The sequence below is a fragment of the Oncorhynchus nerka genome, linkage group LG3 (assembly GCF_034236695.1).
Source record: "Oncorhynchus nerka isolate Pitt River linkage group LG3, Oner_Uvic_2.0, whole genome shotgun sequence".
Taxonomy (NCBI): Eukaryota; Metazoa; Chordata; class Actinopteri; order Salmoniformes; family Salmonidae; genus Oncorhynchus; species Oncorhynchus nerka.
In genome coordinates, this window is record NC_088398.1 from 64091273 (window position 1) to 64111084 (window position 19812).

At 41.3% G+C, this 19812-nt stretch overlaps 2 protein-coding genes across 2 annotated transcripts in view; one reads left to right on the plus strand and one right to left on the minus strand.

Annotated features, from left to right (window-relative positions):
- The first annotated feature begins 1897 nt into the window (after positions 1-1897).
- Positions 1898-13483, plus strand: gpr143 (G protein-coupled receptor 143). The gene is made up of 9 exons (XM_029639484.2): positions 1898-2425; positions 5893-6002; positions 6399-6493; positions 7693-7785; positions 8314-8423; positions 10340-10448; positions 11242-11359; positions 11520-11787; positions 13334-13483. Exons 1-9 carry the CDS (start codon positions 2167-2169, stop codon positions 13435-13437), a joined length of 1266 nt encoding a protein of 421 aa, XP_029495344.1. The 5' UTR covers positions 1898-2166; the 3' UTR covers positions 13438-13483.
- Positions 13484-14514: 1031 nt separating this feature from the next.
- Positions 14515-19812, minus strand: part of LOC115112432 (F-box-like/WD repeat-containing protein TBL1X) — a 43463-nt gene continuing 38165 nt past the window's right edge. The window contains exons 6-15 of the mRNA XM_029639496.2: positions 19604-19733; positions 19410-19473; positions 19204-19301; positions 19037-19097; positions 18804-18925; positions 18526-18600; positions 18292-18419; positions 17193-17358; positions 16832-16933; positions 14515-16588 (exon numbers count right to left, since the gene is read on the minus strand). Of these exons, the coding sequence (XP_029495356.1) occupies positions 16562-16588; positions 16832-16933; positions 17193-17358; positions 18292-18419; positions 18526-18600; positions 18804-18925; positions 19037-19097; positions 19204-19301; positions 19410-19473; positions 19604-19733 (973 nt within the window). The 3' untranslated portion in view covers positions 14515-16561. The remainder of the gene's footprint in view (positions 16589-16831; positions 16934-17192; positions 17359-18291; positions 18420-18525; positions 18601-18803; positions 18926-19036; positions 19098-19203; positions 19302-19409; positions 19474-19603; positions 19734-19812) is intronic.

Consider the following 19812-nt stretch of genomic DNA (forward strand, 5'->3'; position numbering starts at 1 on the left):
GAAGGAGAGAAAGAGAGAGTTGGGACTGGAAATATACATAGAAATCGCATTTGCAGTGATATGTTTGTTTTCATAGTTTGGGTTATTGTGTCAACACCCTGTGTGACACACACTTTGCCCTCTGAGGAGGAGTTGGATACAAACTGTAAAGCCATGGTTTAAATGGAGGAGTACTTTTCCGTGAGTGGCCGTTCATCAGCTGTAGATGCAGAATTTAGGCCTACTTGCAAGTTTCCAAAAACACGTGTGTTATTGGAAAGAAATGCAGTTCAAATAGCTGGATGGATAGGCTTCTAAATGGCAACATTTTACAAGAAGGAATTCAAGGCTCACAGAAATTTGCTAGAAACCATTTTATGCTCCCTACTTTTTCCATTTGGAGGATACAATGTTGTCTTAGAGGAAATACAACATAAATACTTACTTACTGCATTGTCTGGCATAGGTTCATCTTTCGTGGACAGACCACGTAAACATAAATCGAGCAACCCACCAATTACGTGAGACTTTAGTTCTGGGATAACCGAGATTATACATAAGTACCACAGGAAGCTGGTGATAGGAGGACGGCTCACAATAATGGCCGAAATGGAGGAAATGTAATGGTATCAAGCACATGGAAATCATGTCCTCCCCAATTAAAGTGCCACCAGGCACCTGTGATAGGTACACTGGCATTATCAACAACTGACACTGCCCAAAGCAGTTCCGCCACAATAATAAACTAATCATCCACATAAATGTGTTGATTTTTAAATATCCCAAATTTGCTACCCCTCATTGACATTATCGAGAGGCAAACATGTGACAGTGAGAAAACATGACAAGGCACTCCTTATGCGCATTCTGTGACATGCACTCTTCATGGATGCAATGAGGTGATTCTCTATCCCAAGGACAGTCCAGATGAAAACATTCTTTAAAGTTATTTTATCCACCATCAGATGACAGTAACAGAGAGAGGTTTGTTCAGAGGGAGAGGGAGACAGAGAAGAGAGAGAGAGCTCTCCAGGGGGATGCTGCAAAATCAAATAACCTACTATCAATCTATCAATCAAATGTATTTATAAAGCCCTTTTTACATCAGCAGATGTCACAAAGTGCTATACAGAAACCCAGCCTAAAACCCCAAACAGCAAGCAATGCAGATGTAGAAACACGGTGGCTAGGAAAAACTCCCTAGAAAGGCATAGGGAGAAACCTAGGGAGGAACCAGGCTCTGAGGGGTGGCCAGTCCTCTTCTGGCTGTGCCGGATGGAGATTATAAGAGTACATGGCCATTAAGGCAAAATTGTTCTTCAAGATGTTCAATTGTTCATAGATGACCAGCAGGGTTGTAGAGGGTGCAACAGGTCAGTACCTCAGGAGTAAATGATGTTGATTTAATCCCTGCCACTGTAAACCTAACACATAAATTACTTTGTGCCTTGTCAGAGAAAGGGCATGGATTAGAATAGTTTATCATTGCATAAACCCACTCAATGCCCTCTCTGTAATCAATGCATATTCATAGCTCCTTTGTTTTGTTCCACAAATCCTTTCCGCACCTGCTTTTCTTAAGAGTTGGAATGCAGCAGCTCCCTACCTACTCAGGCCAAGTGGCTGTGCAGTGGGGTGTTCATAATCTATCTGTCTGGACAGGGTAGGGCCTTTGCTACTGTATTTCAACTTTCAAATGTAGCCTACCTACATTCAAACCACTCTAAATGACTGCATATGATCACATGTTCTTGTATAATTGGGTAAATTGTTGTAGAAAATGAAAAGGTTTGCATACTGTGCATTTCATATTTTGCACCAGGACTACAGCCTCTGCTATTTATTAAAGGTGAGTCACAGTCTCTTCCTGAACACACATTGATACACTCCTATTTTCACGTTTTCATACACTCATAATGCAATTTATACTTTAGATGCATGGACAACTTGTTGGAAAAATGTAACTGAACAAAGAGTAAGCCTTTTTACTCCAAATGTCAGAGCAACATTCCTTTTGTAGGCTCTTACCATGTGGGGCAGTTAAACCCTGACTGGAAAGATTAAATAGAAGCACATGATGATTCAACCCGTGATTTTCACTAGGAGCAGCTCATACCACGACTAAATGAATGAATTTCCCTTTATTTTCTCCCCTGACACCGTAGCCTGCTTTTTTGCATCTAGTCCATGATGGCATCCCCAAGGCTGGAGACGTTCTGCTGCCCAAACAGAGACGCATCGACTGAATTTGTCATTACTTTTCAGCCCCTCTTCTTTAGCGCCATTTGCATTGGTAGCGCAGGTTTAAGTTTGGTATTTTCTATATTACAACTTTTGCCCAAACGTAGGGGTTACAGACGCCTTGGACAGTACCCTCTTCCCAAGCCAGCGTCTTCGTCGAGAATATTGTTTATCATCAGCATATGTGATATTCTGGGATGTACAGGTAAGGAAATGTCCCGTTACTTTTCATCAACACTTTCCACGTCACTGCCGATACGATGGAGAGTTTAATCAAAGCTGTAGGCGTACACCACGTTTAGAATTGTGTCAGCCTACTTTACTCTGATCTTTTTAATTGATCATCATAGCCTATGACAATGGAATCTACTATTGTTGCTAGTGAAACACCAGTTTTTATCAAATAAAACTTTATTTGTCACATGCGCCGACTGCAACAAGTGTAGACTTTACCGTGAAATGCTTACTTACAAGCCCTTAACCAAAAGTGCAGTTCAAGAAGAAAATATTTACCCAGTAGACTAAAATTAAAAGTAACACAATAACAATAACAAATATCACATGCAATTGGGCATATTGCTCAATTTGCCCATTTTGTAATAGCTCACAGTCTCACGTGGAAATCCACTCATGGCACGTCATGTAGCTAAGCCTAATTATGATGACGCACGAGCCAACATTTTCATGTTGTTATAAACCATTTATGCATTGTGAAAGAATGGACTCTTACCAGTTTGTTTTCACAACGGTAATCAATTATACACAATGAAGAAAATACAGTATGTCCCACAAGCCAACCATTGGACTGATTTCTCTCCTGGCAGTGTCTAAATGAGGCCATTTATAGGCCTAGCTACTATAGTAGTTTCAGTTTCTTAACATCACCTAGGCTACTGTTTGAATTTAGAATATCTGTAGGATAATTCCTTTATATAGTAAGATTAGAATTAGACTCATGTGAGAGGTGTAGTCTAGTCAGCCATCATTGCTTGAATTGTCACTGCTGACATTTTATATCCTCAAAGCCCTCTGAAATTGTCACAAAATGGACATTTGTCACACAAAATGATAGCATACTAAATCAAAGCACTTTAAGTTGAGTCATGGCCTTTACTAGAAGGTCTAGTAGAGTTAAGACACCAATGGAGAAGAAGAACTGAGGACTGCTGTCCTTTTGTGAGAATGGAACTGAGGGTGTTTGATCAATTCTATTCTTCATTGCTGATATACTGATATGCATATGCTGATATATTTGTTGCAATGAAAACCTATTTCATTGTCTACAATAAAAATGACATTAGAACACAATGAATCAACACGTTACATCAATTGGTAGTGAGAAATTATACATTTGACATTCTCTACCCACAAAGGTATGTCTTTCTTTGTTATTTTGCTTCTACAGAAGGTGTCAAAGAATAATGTAATTAACCTGAATAGTATGTGGTTCCAGTTTCTCCCAGCAGGGTTGTTTTCCTACTGCAAATATAAACAACTTGAATACGTTCAACATGCCACATTTCAGCCAAAGCACACTAGAGCATCAAGTACATCACGTTAAGTTCCTGAAGTACACTCACACGTTTCCAAGGCTCATAGCACAGGGCAGCGCTAAGGCCCTTATGAACCATCACCTGAGGTCTCTAGTATTTCCATTACACTTGTAACCACAATAAAAAGGATTCCATGACTGAATCACATTAACAAGGTTTGTAATAATACGAGCCAAATAAGCAACAGCTTCATTATCTGTTTCTAGTGTTAATTAAAGCCAGTGAGGATTTAACTCCAGTATACAGTGCCTTGCGAAAGTATTCGGCCCCCTTGAACTTTGCGACCTTTTGCCACATTTCAGGCTTCAAACATAAAGATATAAAACTGTATTTTTTTTGTGAAGAATCAACAACAAGTGGGACACAATCATGAAGTGGAACAACATTTATTGGATATTTCAAACTTTTTTAACAAATCAAAAGCTGAAAAATTGGGCGTGCAAAATTATTCAGCCCCTTTACTTTCAGTGCAGCAAACTCTCCAGAAGTTCAGTGAGGATCTCTGAATGATCCAATGTTGACCTAAATGACTAATGATGATAAATACAATCCACCTGTGTGTAATCAAGTCTCCGTATTAATGCACCTGCACTGTGATAGTCTCAGAGGTCCGTTAAAAGCGCAGAGAGCATCATGAAGAACAAGGAACACACCAGGCAGGTCCGAGATACTGTTGTGAAGAAGTTTAAAGCCGGATTTGGATACAAAAAGATTTCCCAAGCTTTAAACATCCCAAGGAGCACTGTGCAAGCGATAATATTGAAATGGAAGGAGTATCAGACTACTGCAAATCTACCAAGACCTGGCCGTCCCTCTAAACTTTCAGCTCATACAAGGAGAAGACTGATCAGAGATGCAGCCAAGAGGCCCATGATCACTCTGGATGAACTGCAGAGATCTACAGCTGAGGTGGGAGACTCTGTCCATAGGACAACAATCAGTCGTATATTGCACAAATCTGGCCTTTATGGAAGAGTGGCAAGAAGAAAGCCATTTCTTAAAGATATCCATAAAAAGTGTTGTTTAAAGTTTGCCACAAGCCACCTGGGAGACACACCAAACATGTGGAAGAAGGTGCTCTGGTCAGATGAAACCAAAATTGAACTTTTTGGCAACAATGCAAAACGTTATGTTTGGCGTAAAAGCAACACAGCTCATCACCCTGAACACACCATCCCCACTGTCAAACATGGTGGTGGCAGCATCATGGTTTGGGCCTGCTTTTCTTCAGCAGGTACAGGGAAGATGGTTAAAATTGATGGGAAGATGGATGGAGCCAAATACAGGACCATTCTGGAAGAAAACCTGATGGAGTCTGCAAAAGACCTGAGACTGGGACGGAGATTTGTCTTCCAACAAGACAATGATCCAAAACATAAAGCAAAATCTACAATGGAATGGTTCAAAAATAAACATATCCAGGTGTTAGAATGGCCAAGTCAAAGTCCAGACCTGAATCCAATCGAGAATCTGTGGAAAGAACTGAAAACTGCTGTTCACAAATGCTCTCCATCCAACCTCACTGAGCTTGAGCTGTTTTGCAAGGAGGAATGGGAAAAAATGTCAGTCTCTCGATGTGCAAAACTGATAGAGACATACCCCAAGCGACTTACAGCTGTAATCGCAGCAAAAGGTGGCGCTACAAATATTAACTTAAGGGGGCTGAATTATTTTGCACGCCCAATTTTTCAGTTTTTGATTTGTTAAAAAAGTTTGAAATATCCAATAAATGTCGTTCCACTTCATGATTGTGTCCCACTTGTTGTTGATTCTTCACAAAAAAATACAGTTGTATATCTTTATGTTTGAAGCCTGAAATGTGGCAAAAGGTCGCAAAGTTCAAGGGGGCCGAATACTTTCGCAAGGCACTGTAATACCCTGTAAGGTGTGTATGATGCTATGGTGATTTCCGTCCACCTCACAAAGATGACAGTTTAACTGACAGATGTTTAAAAATCACCCTCTATTTCTATTTAGTTTCTGTGGTCTGAGCCTTGTTGCATTTGTTTGACCGTTCTACTGAGTGTGTTATCAATGGAGACTCCATCCATACAGTCTTATTAAACAGATCTTTATGAGACGGTCAGATGTTTTGAGATGTTGTGTTTGTCTCCTTCAGGTATCATAGTGAGGTCATCCATCTGGCTGGGCCTGCCCAACCTTGTCAGAGGGATCAATGTGGCCAACAACAGCGACGTGTGGCCAGAGGTGTTTTGCGTCGGCAGTGCTGTACGTATGATAACCACGTCTAGGACTTTTTCCTGACCAGGAAAAACTCCTGACCTGGCAGAAGAAGAGTTATAGCAGGTAGCCTAGCGGTTAAGAGCACCATGCACCTGGCAACCTTGGTTAGTGTGCACTGCGCCCGGCCAACCACAGGAGTCGCTGGTGCGCGATGAGACAATGATATCCCTACCAGCCAAGCCCTCCCTAACCCGGACGACGTTAAGCCAATTGTGCGTCGCCCCACGGACCTCCCGGTCGCGGCCGGTTACGACAGAGCCTGGTGGCACAGCTGGCGCTGCAGTACAGCGCCCTTAACCACTGCGCCACCCGGGAGGCCCGTGCAGTATGGTTTATATATAGTGTGTTGTTCTGATGTTTAGTCTGGTTTGTGTTCCCCAGATGTGGATCCAGCTGTTCTTCAGTGCATCCTTCTGGTGGACCTTCTGTTACGCTGTGGATGTCTTCCTTGTGGTCAAAAGATCTGCAGGAATCAGGTAGTCTATACTCTCCTCCTGCTATCAATCACATTTTGCTATATCACTTCTATATCAAATATGTTTTCTCTCAATCAGTGGTGGCTAGTGGCACTTTAAATGGGGAGGATGGGCTCATAGTAATGGCTGGAACGGAATCAATAGAACGGAATCAAAAAAATGGTCTCAAACACCTGGTTTCCATGGGTTTGATATTATTCCATTCATTATGAGCAGTCCTCCCCTCACGAGCCTCCTCTGCTCTCTGATGTGCGCTCTCATCAATATAATATCAGTAATCTCACAATATAATATAGCTGCAACTCCTCAATATAACACTCTTCTGTCTTTCCAGATGAGGAAAGTACCACAGCGACATATGTAGCGCAAAAACAAATATTGTGTTTAATTACTGATTACTAATTCATACTGTCCTAATGATATGCCACTTCCATTCGACAGAGAATGTGAAAATCTGCTCTTCAGTTCTGATACCACTTCTCTCTGGGCGTTACCGTGTATCTCATATGTAATCCGTGAGATATGGTGTGAAATATACTACACAGAGTGTAAAAAACATAAAGGACACCTGCTCTTTTCATGACTTAGACTAACCAGGTGTATCCTGGTGAAATGTACAATCCCTTATTGATGTCACTTGTTAAATCCACTTCAATCGGTATAGATGAAGGGGAGGAGGTTAAAGGATTGTTAAGCCTTAAGATAACTGAGACATGGATTGTGTATGTGTGCTATTCAGAGGGTGAATGGGCAAGACAAAACAATAACTGCAGCGCTGCTTTGTTTTTCACGCTCAACAGTTTCCCGTATGTATCAAGAAATGGTCCATCACCCAAAGGACATCCAGCCAACTGGGGGTGCAACTCAATATTAGGACGGTGTCCTTAATGTTTCGTACATTTAGTGTATGTTTATGTGTTGAAAGCATTGCCTGGCTCATGAATCATGACCTGGGCCCTGTGTTTTAGTAAATCATGTCACATGACCTGGATTTTAACCTCTATTTTAAGCCTTTTCCAGAAATGAGAATTACACCAAAAATGAAAACAATTGTCTGAGGATGGTACTGGACCATCTGACATAAAAAATTAAATAAAATTGAAATGAAAAAGCTTTAAATAAAGATTCAAATCCAGGCCATGTGACATAATTAACCCAAACTCGGGGCCTCATGACGTGATGTCTTGTTGTTCCGTCAGTACCATCATCCTGTATCACATGATCACATGGGGTCTGGCCGTGTTGCTGTGTGTGGAGGGTGTGGCCATGCTCTACTACCCATCCATCTCCAGGTATGTCAACAGCTCTCCATTGGCTGTGTCTGTGACATCAAGTTTGTGTTGTCATGAATCACATTGAAAATGTAGGCTTGTGAAGTTGTGACAACATTGCTGATGTCAAGATACTTGAAGGAGTGAACATTGTCTCAGGATCCTTGATGTTAGACCAGTTTTATGTGCATTCCAATACTTGTGCTGTACACTGACAATAGCCCTATTGTAGTTAAAGGGATAGTTCGGGACTTTGGCAATGAGGCCCTTTATCTACTTCCCCAGAGTCAAATTAACTTACGATTTTTATGTACTGTATCTGCGTCCAGTATGAAGGAAGTTAGATGCAATTACATGAACATTGTATCCACGAGTTCATCTGATTCTGAAAAGTTTGGCTTCATTGCCAAAATCCTGAACTACACCTTTAAATGACTGAGGATTGTGGTGTGCTAAACCAACATGTCTCTGTACTGCTACTCCTGTGATCCTTCCCCCATGCCTGGAGGATACATGTAAGGTTGTGTGAGTGCCTTTCTCGTGTTGCAGCTGTGAGAATGGCCTGCAGCATGCCATTCCTCACTACATCACTACCTACGCTCCTCTACTGCTGGTGCTTATAGTCAACCCTACGCTGTTCGCCAGGACTGTGTCTGCAGGTAAGTTCAAACTGCCCCTCTGGTGCTGGCTAGCTCTTTATGATTCAGAGCCTTGGACAGGCAAATGCGTCCCAAATGGCACCCTATTCCCTATTTAGTGTACTACTTTTGACCAGGGCCCACAGGCCGCATCCACAGGCACACTCATATCAGATATTTCATACATAGATACAGTTGAAGTCGGAAGTATACATACACTTAGATTGGAGTCATTAAAACTTGTTTTTGAACCACACCACATATTTCTTGTTAACAAACTATAGTTTTGGCAAGTCGGCTAGGACATCTACTTTGTGCATGACACAAGTAATTTTTCCAACAATTGTTTACAGACAGATTATTTCACTTATAATTCGCTGTATCACAATTCCAGTGGGTCAGAATTTCACATACACTAAGTTGACTGTGCCTTTAAACTGTTTGGAAAATTCCCAAAAATGATGTCATGGCTCTAGAAGCTTCTGATTGACACCATTTGAGTCAATTGGAGGTGTACCTGTGGATGTATTTCAAGGCCTACCTTCAAACTGAGTGCCTCTTTGCTTGACATCATGGGAAATTGTAAAAAAAATCAGCCAAGACCTCAGAAAAAGAATTGTAGACCTCCACAAGTCTGGTTCATCCTTGGGAGCAATTTCCAAATGTCTGAAGGTACCACGTTCATCTGTACAAACAAATCAAATCAAATCAAATTTATTTATATAGCCCTTCGTACATCAGCTGATATCTCAAAGTGCTGTACAGAAACCCAGCCTAAAACCCCAAACAGAAAGCAATGCAGGTGTAGAAGCACAAACACAAGTATAAACACCATGGGACCACGCAGCTGTCATACCACTCAGGAAGGAGACACGTTCTGACTCCTAGAGATGAACGTACTTTGGTGCGAAGGAAGAAGCAACTGCTCCAAAACTGCCATAAAAAAAGCCAGACTACGGTTTGCAACTGCACATGGGGACAAATATCGTACTTTTTGGAGAAAGGTCCTCTGGTCTGATGAAACAAAAATAGAACTGTTTGGCCGTAATGAACATCGTTATGTTTGGAGGAAAAAGGGGGAGGCTTGCAAGCCGAAGAACACCATCCCAACCGGGAAGCACGGGGGTGGCAGCATCATGTTGTGGGGGTGCTCTGCTGCAGGAGGGACTGGTGCACATCACAAAATAGATGGCATCATGAGGAGGCAAAATCATGTTGATATATTGAAGCAACATCTCAAGACATCTATCAGGAAGTTAAAGCTTGGTCGCAAATGTGTCTTCCAAATGGACAATGACCCCAAGCATACGTCCGAAGTTGTGGCAAAATGACAACAAAGTCCAGGTATTCTAGTGGCCATCACAAAGCCCTGACCTCAATCCCGTAGAACATTTGTGGGCAGAACTGAAAAAGTCTACAAACCTGGTTCAGTTACACCAGCTCTGTCAGGAGGAATGGGCCAAAAACTTATTGTGGGAAGCTTGTGGAAGGCTACCAGAAAAGTTTGACCCAAGTTAAACAATTTAAAGGCAATGCTACCAAATACCAATCGAGTGTATGTAAACTTCTGACCCACTGGGAATGTGATGAAAGAAATAAAAGCTGAAATAAATCATTCTCGCTATTATTATTCTGACATTTCACATTCTTGAAATAAAGTGGTGATCCTAACTGACCAAAGACATGGAATCTTTGCTAGGATTAAATGTCAGGAATTGTGAAAAACTGAGTTTAAATGTATTTGGCTAAGGTCTATGTAAAATTCAGAATTCAACTGTAAGTACTAACAGCTCTATTGTATCTAAATGTAGAGTCCTACAGAGATGTGTTTAAATGGGTTCAATCTTTTATAGCTATTCTTTTTCAGAAGAAACATACTGCGATTATTGTAAAAGCAGAAAGAAAGAATGTGAACCTTAGTTTTTTTCTCCATTCAGTGACATCATTATTGAAGGGACGACAAGGGATCTACACAGAAAACGAGAGACGCCTGGGAACAGAGATAAAAATACGCTTCTTCAAAATCATGCTGGTCTTCTTTATTTGGCAAGAAACTTGTCTTTATCTAAGAGAAAGACCAGAATATTGCATGTCATTGTGGGATACATAGTATGTAGTCTATAACATTTCTCCTGTCTTCTATTGTATTGTGTTAGCCAAACAGCATACAAAACTTGACGGCAAGTAAATGGGTTATGGAGGAATCTATATTACAGGTCCTGGCAATAAAGTAAACATACATTTGATTAAGTTAAGGCAACTGTGTTTCCTGGCAATGCTGGAGAATGGCTTATGTGTGACCTTTTTTTCATAAAGTCCGTGACCTTCCTCAAAGAGGCCATACTTATAATGCTGTGGTGTAAATCCATTTATTTCTACAAAGTGTTTTCTGAAAATTATGGAGAGCTGCAGAGGCCCTTGAATTCAAAGATCCACGTTTCAAAATTGAAGAACTGGCACTTTTTTTTACTACACTCTTTATCAATTACTTTAAGGCTGTGTTTACACAAGCAGCCCAATTCTGACATGTTTTTCTCACTAATTGTTCTTTTGACCAATCAGATCAGCTCTGAGAAAGATCTGATGTGAAAAGATCTGATGTGATTGGTCAAAAGACCAATTAGTGGAAAAAACATCGGAATCGGTCTACCTGTGTAAATGCATCCAGAGACCTAATTTGGCATATTGTAGCTAGCCCTTGGTGAATCTGTCTAGTCAGTAAAGGAACTTAACTAATTTTCATAATGAAAAAAAAGATTCATTATAAAAAAGTATTGACATTCAGTATGCTTTCCTGACATTAATGTACGATACCTTTATCATGATTCCCACTTTTCAGCTGGCTTCCCAACATCATCAATGAAAGCCTGCTGTTTTACCTGGAGATGCAGACAGATATAAAAGCTGGTGACTTGAAGAATATACGAAACGCAGCCCTCATCACATGGTTTATCATGGTGGGTTCACTGTCAATGCATTTACTTTATAGTAAACGATCTTGGCCAGAAGTTTTCATTTGTACAGCAAACCAGTCCAGCACCAATGTTAGTGTGTTATTTTGAAGGCTCAGGTTTGTTCATATCTGAAGGTCTCTGTGTTATGTTCTACTGTTTCCAGGGGATCTTGAACCCCATGTCAGGCTTCCTCAACACGTTGGCCTTTCATGGCTGGACGGGCTTCAAAGTGGACTGCAGCCTGCAGAGGAGGAGGGAGCTGGCCTGGGACTCAGCCTCCACCTCGGCGGCTAACGTGGGGGGCTACAACCCCATCGTGGGCTCCACCCTGCTCTACCAGAGCCATGTCCAGGAGGCCAAGAACATGACAGGCAAGAACATGACAGGCAACGGGCAGCCGGCCTCCGACGCCATCAGCGTCCTATCAGAAGGTAAAGGGCATGTGTGGCTGCAGAGCGGGGAGAATGGCAATGGTAACTCCCCAGTGTATCAAGGCTGGTGAAACCTGTTGTACACACGCTGGGCATCATCATCTAACGTTACATTCTGCTGTGCATGGTGCTGCCAATAAAGCCGCACTCAGTTTGCTTCATATCATACCAGCAAGTATGGATTTGGTTTTAGATTATAAAGTTATAGATGACTTCAGACTCATAGGGAATGTCCTCACTCACCGGGCAAAGTTTTCCTTAATAAATCCAGTTTTGAAAAAAATATTACTGTCAGAGATTGTCCCCCAGGACCAGCTTAGATGACATATTATAGAGGATGATGGTCTGAGCCAGGAGAAATGACCAGGGACAGAAAGGCGTTGGTTCTCATCATGAAATGACATGAACTGTTTCTGTAGTAGTAGAATGTGTATTTACCTGCGATGTGCTGCTGCATCTTTTAACTCCATAATGACAATATTTCTGCTCTCACATGGTTATATTACAATTAAGTGAGGACAAAAATATATCATGTATTTTGGGAGAAATGTATGTTTTTGTTTATTTTTATGTTCTACTATTTAAGCAGACTTAGGCCATGATTCAATCAGATTGAGTGTTAACCCGCATTGGCAGACATCCGCATAGCAATGTTTTGGCGATGTTAGAGGTGTAACTGTGGTATGAGCAGACACATTTCAGCGGCTGCCTAGTGTGTCACAAACCACTCTCTTCCTTATTATCCCTACAGCGTTAGAAGTTCAAAATGTTGATAGGAAGTGTCGGCAAATACATGGTTTCATGTTCATTTATAGCCTATCAGGCTAATCGAGGTGTAGACAATAGAAAATCACGCATTCGAGTGTTTGAACTTGTAGCGTGGAATTTGTTAGATTATAAAGTAATCTGGTTAATCTAACGCAAGGATACACTTTTGGATTTGACAACTAACGCAGTTCCTCCGCCGACACAGCCAAAACAACTGCTGTACGGGTGTCAGCAAGTTCGGATCAGATAGAATCTAGCCCTTAGTGAGATGTTTCGGTGCACAATTTCAAGATAATGTACACAGATATTTAATGTTTTTGATTGTTGTTCAGGATCTGAGACAGTGAACCTGACTTTTTAATGAAAACTCCTCGTGAAATAAAGAACAACTTTCAAGGCTTTAGTGTTTCTTGTTTATGAATTTGGCCCTGTATTATGAATCTCAAGGATCTTATATTTAAGTTTCGATATAGAGTTGTGTTGGAAATTTGTTTGGCTTGTTTCTTTTGGGGGAGGTTTAACAAGAGGATCCAGACATATATTTGAACCCATAACACATGTAAATACCGTCTTGTCTAAACTGTTTAAAAAAATTGCAATGGTAAGAGATATGCTACTTGTATGAAGGTGTTGTGCATGCCTTGAATGAAGAGAGCTGCAGCAGAGGACTTGTTAATTGTAGACTCATGGGAGTTTTGATTTGAAGTGTAAGAGAAGGGATATATATATACCCGCCTTAACTCAGTCATCTCCCCTATCCCCTATTTTGTCTTGCTAGGTTCAGAGTCTAGTACAATTGAAATCCACATTTCCACTGAGCACCGAGACTATGAGGAGATAGACGCAGATGGAGAATCGTTGGGGAGCTCTGCAAGGCACTAGCTGGAGCCACCTGCAAAACCTGCTGCCAGCCTTCACTCTCTGCACCCCCCCATGGTTTAGTTCGCATCCCAAATGGCACCCTATTCCCTATATAGTGCAGTAATTTGACCATGGGTTCTGGTTAAAAGTAGTGCACTATATAGGTAATAGGGTGCCATTTGGGACGCAATGTTAGACCTTGTCCCTGATCTCTGTTGGAAAACCATGAACCCATAGACGCCCCTTTAGATAAACCAGGAGTGTTAAAAATGGCCTGTCTACCTGTACCATTTAAGTTATTTTTCTCTTTAGGATTGCCATTCCATTGCTACTGTAGCATAGTTAAAGGTTTGTTATCACAGAACAACATGACACACTTGGCCGTCCGTCTGCTTCTCATATCTCTGGTGTCCATATATGACAGGCCCCAAAGGGTTTGCCAGTTAATTTGCCTCAGCACGGAACACACAGCCCTCCTAATCACCATTGGCGTTACGTTACTGAACCATCAACTGTACAGTAATGGAATAGTCCTCAAGGCTACCTCACAGTGTCTCATTTTCAATTCAGATAAGAAATGTCAGGTTTGTACAATTGACTATTGGTGAACCTAGCCTTTTAAAAATGTGCCTTAATTACTCCAGAAGCATGTATTCAATTCAGCACATCAGCAGACCCAGTGTACTGTACGTATGCATGTATGACTTGTGCACATAAGAAGCCCCCAAAAGCATAAACGAACGGGAATATATCTCTACCTGAGATGTTGTTTATAGGTAAATGACTTGTAGATAGGGTTTTGAACGTTACATTGTTAACCTTGTACTTTGGTTCTATTTTATACCGTATTAAACATTGCGCAATGAAGTTTTGTGATAGTGTTATCTTTAACCCAAGTTGAAGGAGAGTAAGAATTTTGTAATTTCTTTCAAGTTTGATGTGTCATGAGTTAAATGATCACATGAAGTATCTGATAAAGTGCTACACTGACACTAAATATCTACCTCTCCATATACACATTATAATAATAATGCTATGCATTCTGCCGCGTAAGCCACATTTAAAGGGAAACGACAAGAACCCAACAATACAAGGAAAGGCTTTTCTAATATCAAAATAGAGTGCTTTATTTGAGACATAATGTGATTTCATTGTTTAGTCTTGGAAACAGATGACCATACCCTAGACTGGGTGGGGGAGAGTGATCGCTGTCAGTCACAGCATATTATTCCACACTGGGCTTCTCAGCATGCCAAGATGGCCACCAACCACAGTCCGATTCTCAGTCTGACACAGACAATAATGGCTCTCAGCAGCAACAAAAAATAAGTCAGACAACGAACCATCCATCAATCAACGCCCAATTATGCCGTAAAAAAAAACAAGAAATAAAAATGCTGGCCTTCCCCTTTCATCACAAATCCAAACAAAAGCTGATCCTACCTTCTGAAAAAGTGCACTTCACACATTGCTCTTAAAATGATCTTCACTGAAAGAGAGAAAAGGTACCAGTAAACAGGCATTGTCAGTTTGTTAGTTCGAAGAGACAGATATCACGTTAGACCATGGTAAGTACAAGTATACATACAGCACACAACGGGCGAGTTCGTTTGGCATGGCCCGGTGCCCTGGGTGATTTCACTTCAGTACCAGTGGAGAGGTCTAAAATGTTCAACGGGCCATGAAAAACTAACTTCCCCATTTAAAGCTAAATCCATTATACAGGTATCTCAAATCAGAAGTCAAATCTGACCTATTAGACTGAATTACACTGAATTCAACCAATCACAGCTTAGAAGCTACAGCAGGACTTTCGCTTGACCAATCAGATTGATCGGTCAGTGTAACCTGGGTTTACGTCAGATAGCTTGCGGTGCCAAACAGAGGAGTACTGTTAGAAAATATCAATAGATGACTAGTGATGAGTTTGCTACTAAAGCAACATTGAGACAACACAATTAAAACATTCACAGCCTCCTCTCCTTCTCCTGGTCAGTCATCATGTTCTCTGTCTGTTCTGATCTCCATTTCATTGGTTGTCATTAGGACTGAATACAGACTAAATTCACTGACACGTCTTGTGAAATGACGACAGTCCACCTCAGCGCCACCTGACTTGACAAACCAACCTGATGCACACATAACTGGTAGAATAAAAGAACATACATGGTCAAAAAAGAATTCTGACATGCATTACATTTAATCAGGATCTTGTAACTGAGTATCAGCAAAGAAAAGGGGCAATATCTCTAGCCAGTATTGAGCGTCTAGAGGATGACGCCAAAGTGTAATGTAAATAAACATATATACGCAGTATATAAGTCTGTGTATTCATCTAATTCACATATCTTTACATTCATAAAATTTACATCCAGAAGGGAGAATACTTATAAACCACTTTATGCATCTTGTAAAGATGTCCACAAAAATATTTTTTTTCTTCCTCATGTGAATTAAAACATAATTAAAAGTTAGTTTTTTCTTCATTGAAATGGTGTTATTAAATGTGAGAACAGAACTACCTCATAGCAACGCCTTGTGTTACTCTGACTTTCAAAAGTCCATTTGAGAGAAATTTGCAAGAAGAGCTCTTGAAACAGAAACCATTTCCCACTCAGGACAACTTAAACATCACATTTGAGGAGGCCAGTGCAGCACTAACAATGTCACCCTCCTCATGTCTCCCACATTGTTTCTCAACTCAGGACACCATAGGGTTAACATGTGCTTAGATACGTTCTAAAACACAACCTTTCTCTCACAATATGACCCCAAACACACCCAAACCTCAGTAAACCTTCCTCATGATTCAGGCCCTAGCCAAATAACAGCAGGGGTAGGTGGTCATTTCACTTCCTCTTTAGGCACCTTTTAAAGCATGGCTGAACAACTATTAATAGATTTAGTCCAGTCCTGTGGATGAATTAACCCAGCAGATTTTCTTTGTGGTCTCAAACAAGAGACACAAATCCATTGAGTAGGTTGTAATAGTTAGAACAAGTATTTTGTTGGTCTCCTGTGTCCACTCTGAGGTTGTCCTCCACATTGCCAGGCCTGCTCTGAACCATTAGAGTGTGTTTGCTGATGGCAGAAGGCATTTTTTCTGCACATTCCAGGGTCCATCTTCAAAATCACTGCCAAGATGCTATTTTCGGAGCTCGAGAACACATACCTGGAGGGCAAAGATAGCATGATTAATAATACATATTATGCTTCAGAATATTTTGGTTTCTCCCCATGCACTTCTGAAAGCATTGGTCCTGAGACTAAAGCATTAAGGTCTTTTATTTTTATCACTTTGGTTTAACGTACAAAAATGAGTGGTAGTAGTACATGCATAAATGAAAAAAATAAAAACACATCAATACAAATGATATACATTTTAAAACACAAATCATAATCGTATCAAACATACCGATCCATCTGAAGCGCTAGCACCAACTTTGTCTCCTGTGCTGTTCCAGCACACCTCAAAAATCCCTCCAGTCCCCCTGTAGCTATGCACCAAGGCTCCAGACTGCAACCACAACACAACCACATTACCACCAACTCTGGTGAGGACTGCTTGAGGACCATAGTTGCCTGCTTTACCTAATAACAATGTCACAGCCTGTATTAAACATCGGGCCAGGTGTTTTATCTGACCATAGGACCTACTAACTAACTGTTATAAGATGCTATAACCTGTTATAAGCTGTTACAATCTGTTATAAACTGCTAAAATCTGTTACATATTATAAACTGTTAACTGAGTTATAACCTCCAGGGTGACTCACCATGGTGTTCCAGATGTGTACACACTTGTCGAAGGAGCCGCTGGCCAGGTGCTTCCCGTCGGGGCTGAAGGCCACACTGTAAACAGGCTCCTGGTGTTTGGTGAGGGTGTGGATACACACACCTCGCTCCACGTCCCACAGACGCACCGTCGAGTCAAACGAGGCACTGAGGGGTAGGACAGAGCACATGGTCAGTTCTCCATCTACATCTATCTGCTACGTACTGCGACGTACTGTAACTGAAATACATGAAAACTCTAACTTTGTTCATACCAACAAGTCATTACTGATTTTTCAGTACTAATGGTAATTTACAGGGTTTGACAGGAGAGTTAACACCTTTATAACAAAGTAGCAACCAAGTCGTTTTTCCAGCTTCAGGTTGTCAACAACACTACATAGAAAGAAGGATATGAAATGTAAGAAATATGTCAATAAGTTGGCTTTGGTGCTCGATGCAAACTCTAATTCAAAATGCTGATCCACAAAGCCAAAACGAGATGTGTGATGTTGTAGAATCGGTGAGAACATCTGTCACCACAAAAGGAGAGACGCGGTTGAGAGCATGTGTGAATGAAAAGAGGAGCTGACGTTCATTAACACATTCTCATCAAAATGGTATTATTAGGTAGTGTAAGCCAAGTCTTCTGGGGCTGCCCCTGGCTAGATTGCAAATCTCACTTTACAAGGACACAGGAAAATATTGTGAGATTAAAACTAAATTAATAAACAGAAGTTGGGAAAGAACCAATTAAATCACATGATCAGACATGAGCTGTATCTTGGTGTACAATACCGCATTTACCTCAGGTTACTATCAAGTTCCTAACAAGTCATAGCAGTAATGGCAGTTTTACATCCAGAGTGAAATATACGCCCATCCCAGGGGATTTCAGAAGAGGTTGTAAATGCCTGTGGTATTTGAACTGTAACATTTACATATGGAAGCATAGGCTTTATGTCCCTGATCCACTGACAGTTACTAGCCCTGAGAGAATGTCTGGGACACTTCTTGACAAGAGACCCCTTCACTGGCACACACACTGTCCATTCTCAACGCTGTCCCAGAACAAGTCTAGGTGCTGTGAGTGTGTCCCACCTAGCCAGCATGATGTTGAAGTTGGGGTTGCTAGTGCCGGGGCCGGTAGGGCTCCACTTGATAGTGTAGATCTCTTTACTGTGGGCCTGGAGGTCATGGACCCACGAGTCCTGCTTCATACTCCAGATCTGGGAAAGAGAACAGCACTGTGTAATCATTACATTATTATATTGACATATGGAGATCATGGTCATTTGTCCAAAATCTTGGCTGAAGTAGAAGTGCTGGCCTTACCTTTAAAGTCATGTCATCAGAGCAGGAGGCTAGTAACATCCCTGACGGGTCCCACTTGATAGCATTGACTTCATTCTGAAAAACACATGGGAAGACAGACATATAGACTTGTAGAGGACCAATAAGACATCATGCTTATCCGTTTAATAGTTACACATTATCCTGTTTACAGACCTTCAGAAGTTTGGGAAAATAAAGGATGTAGAGAAATCCTAAGTGTGACTTGGTCCTCAGTGGTGTGAGTTGTAGAGGGTAGAACAGAGATGTAGTTTGTTTACCGTGTGGCCTTGGAAGGTTTTGAGCGGCCGGTCGCTGCCCATTCGACACACATGGATGCACATGTCTGTGCTGCAGGAGGCAAACGTTGTGTTGTTCTGCCAGTCCACGTCCAGGGCTGGAGCTGCAGGTAGGAGGCAACACAAAAGGACAAGGACAGTATTCAAAGGGTTAACTCACATCACCCAAGCAGCTGAAGTCCTACATCTTTCTGTTCGGAACACAGGGGGCTTACCTGAGTGGAAGGGGAACTGCTGCTTGGCCTCTCCTGTGTGTGCGTCCCAAATGATTGTTGTCTGGAAAATGACAACAGATACATAGCAAATACTGCAGGGATAGTTGATTGCTACTGGAGTTACTTGATTAATTAGATTAAATAATATATATATATATTTTAAATACCTTATCTACACCAGCACTGAGGATAGAGTTTCCTTTCTTGTTCCACTTCAGTGCAAATATGGGACCTTTATGTTGCCCCAAGGTGCTCGCCAGATTACCTGTGAAAGACAAGAGTTTAATGTATCTGCACAGATGACAATATGATTCAGATTGGGCATTGGGCACTGTAATATAAATAAATTAAAATGCAACAAAACTCAACAAACCATCTTTTGTCCATATCCTTGCAAATCCATCATAAGATCCTGTTGCTAAGAGTGTCCCGTCGCTCTATGGGGTCAAATAGAGCAGTTAGTTAACTCTACTCAGTATAGAGGACTTCTAATGTACCGTTCCAGACCATTTCAGTCAAGTGAGAATTGACACAGTAGATGGATGGAATGGACAATTGAGAACTCACATTCCAGTCTAGTGAGGTGACATCTTTGTTGCTGGGGACGTCCTGGCCTCCCTCCCTGATGCAGTGTTTGAGCACCAGCTGGGTGGAACTACTGTTCAGGTTCCAGATCCGGGCTGTCGAGTCTCCCGACCTAGACACACACACAGGCAGAATACAGAAGAGAAAGTCAATACAGACAGACAGAGACAGTGTGTGTGTGTGTGCGTGAG

What these genes read in the sequence shown, in the direction of transcription:
- gpr143 (XM_029639484.2), top strand. Translation starts at nt 2,167, where the DNA reads ATGATGGCATCCCCAAGGCTGGAGACGTTCTGCTGCCCAAACAGAGAC. An exon ending in TGTTTTGCGTCGGCAGTGCT is followed by an intron (nt 6,003 to 6,398) that starts GTACGTATGATA and finishes TGTGTTCCCCAG; the next exon opens with ATGTGGATCCAGCTGTTCTT. An exon ending in CATCAGCGTCCTATCAGAAG is followed by an intron (nt 11,788 to 13,333) that starts GTAAAGGGCATG and finishes TTGTCTTGCTAG; the next exon opens with GTTCAGAGTCTAGTACAATT.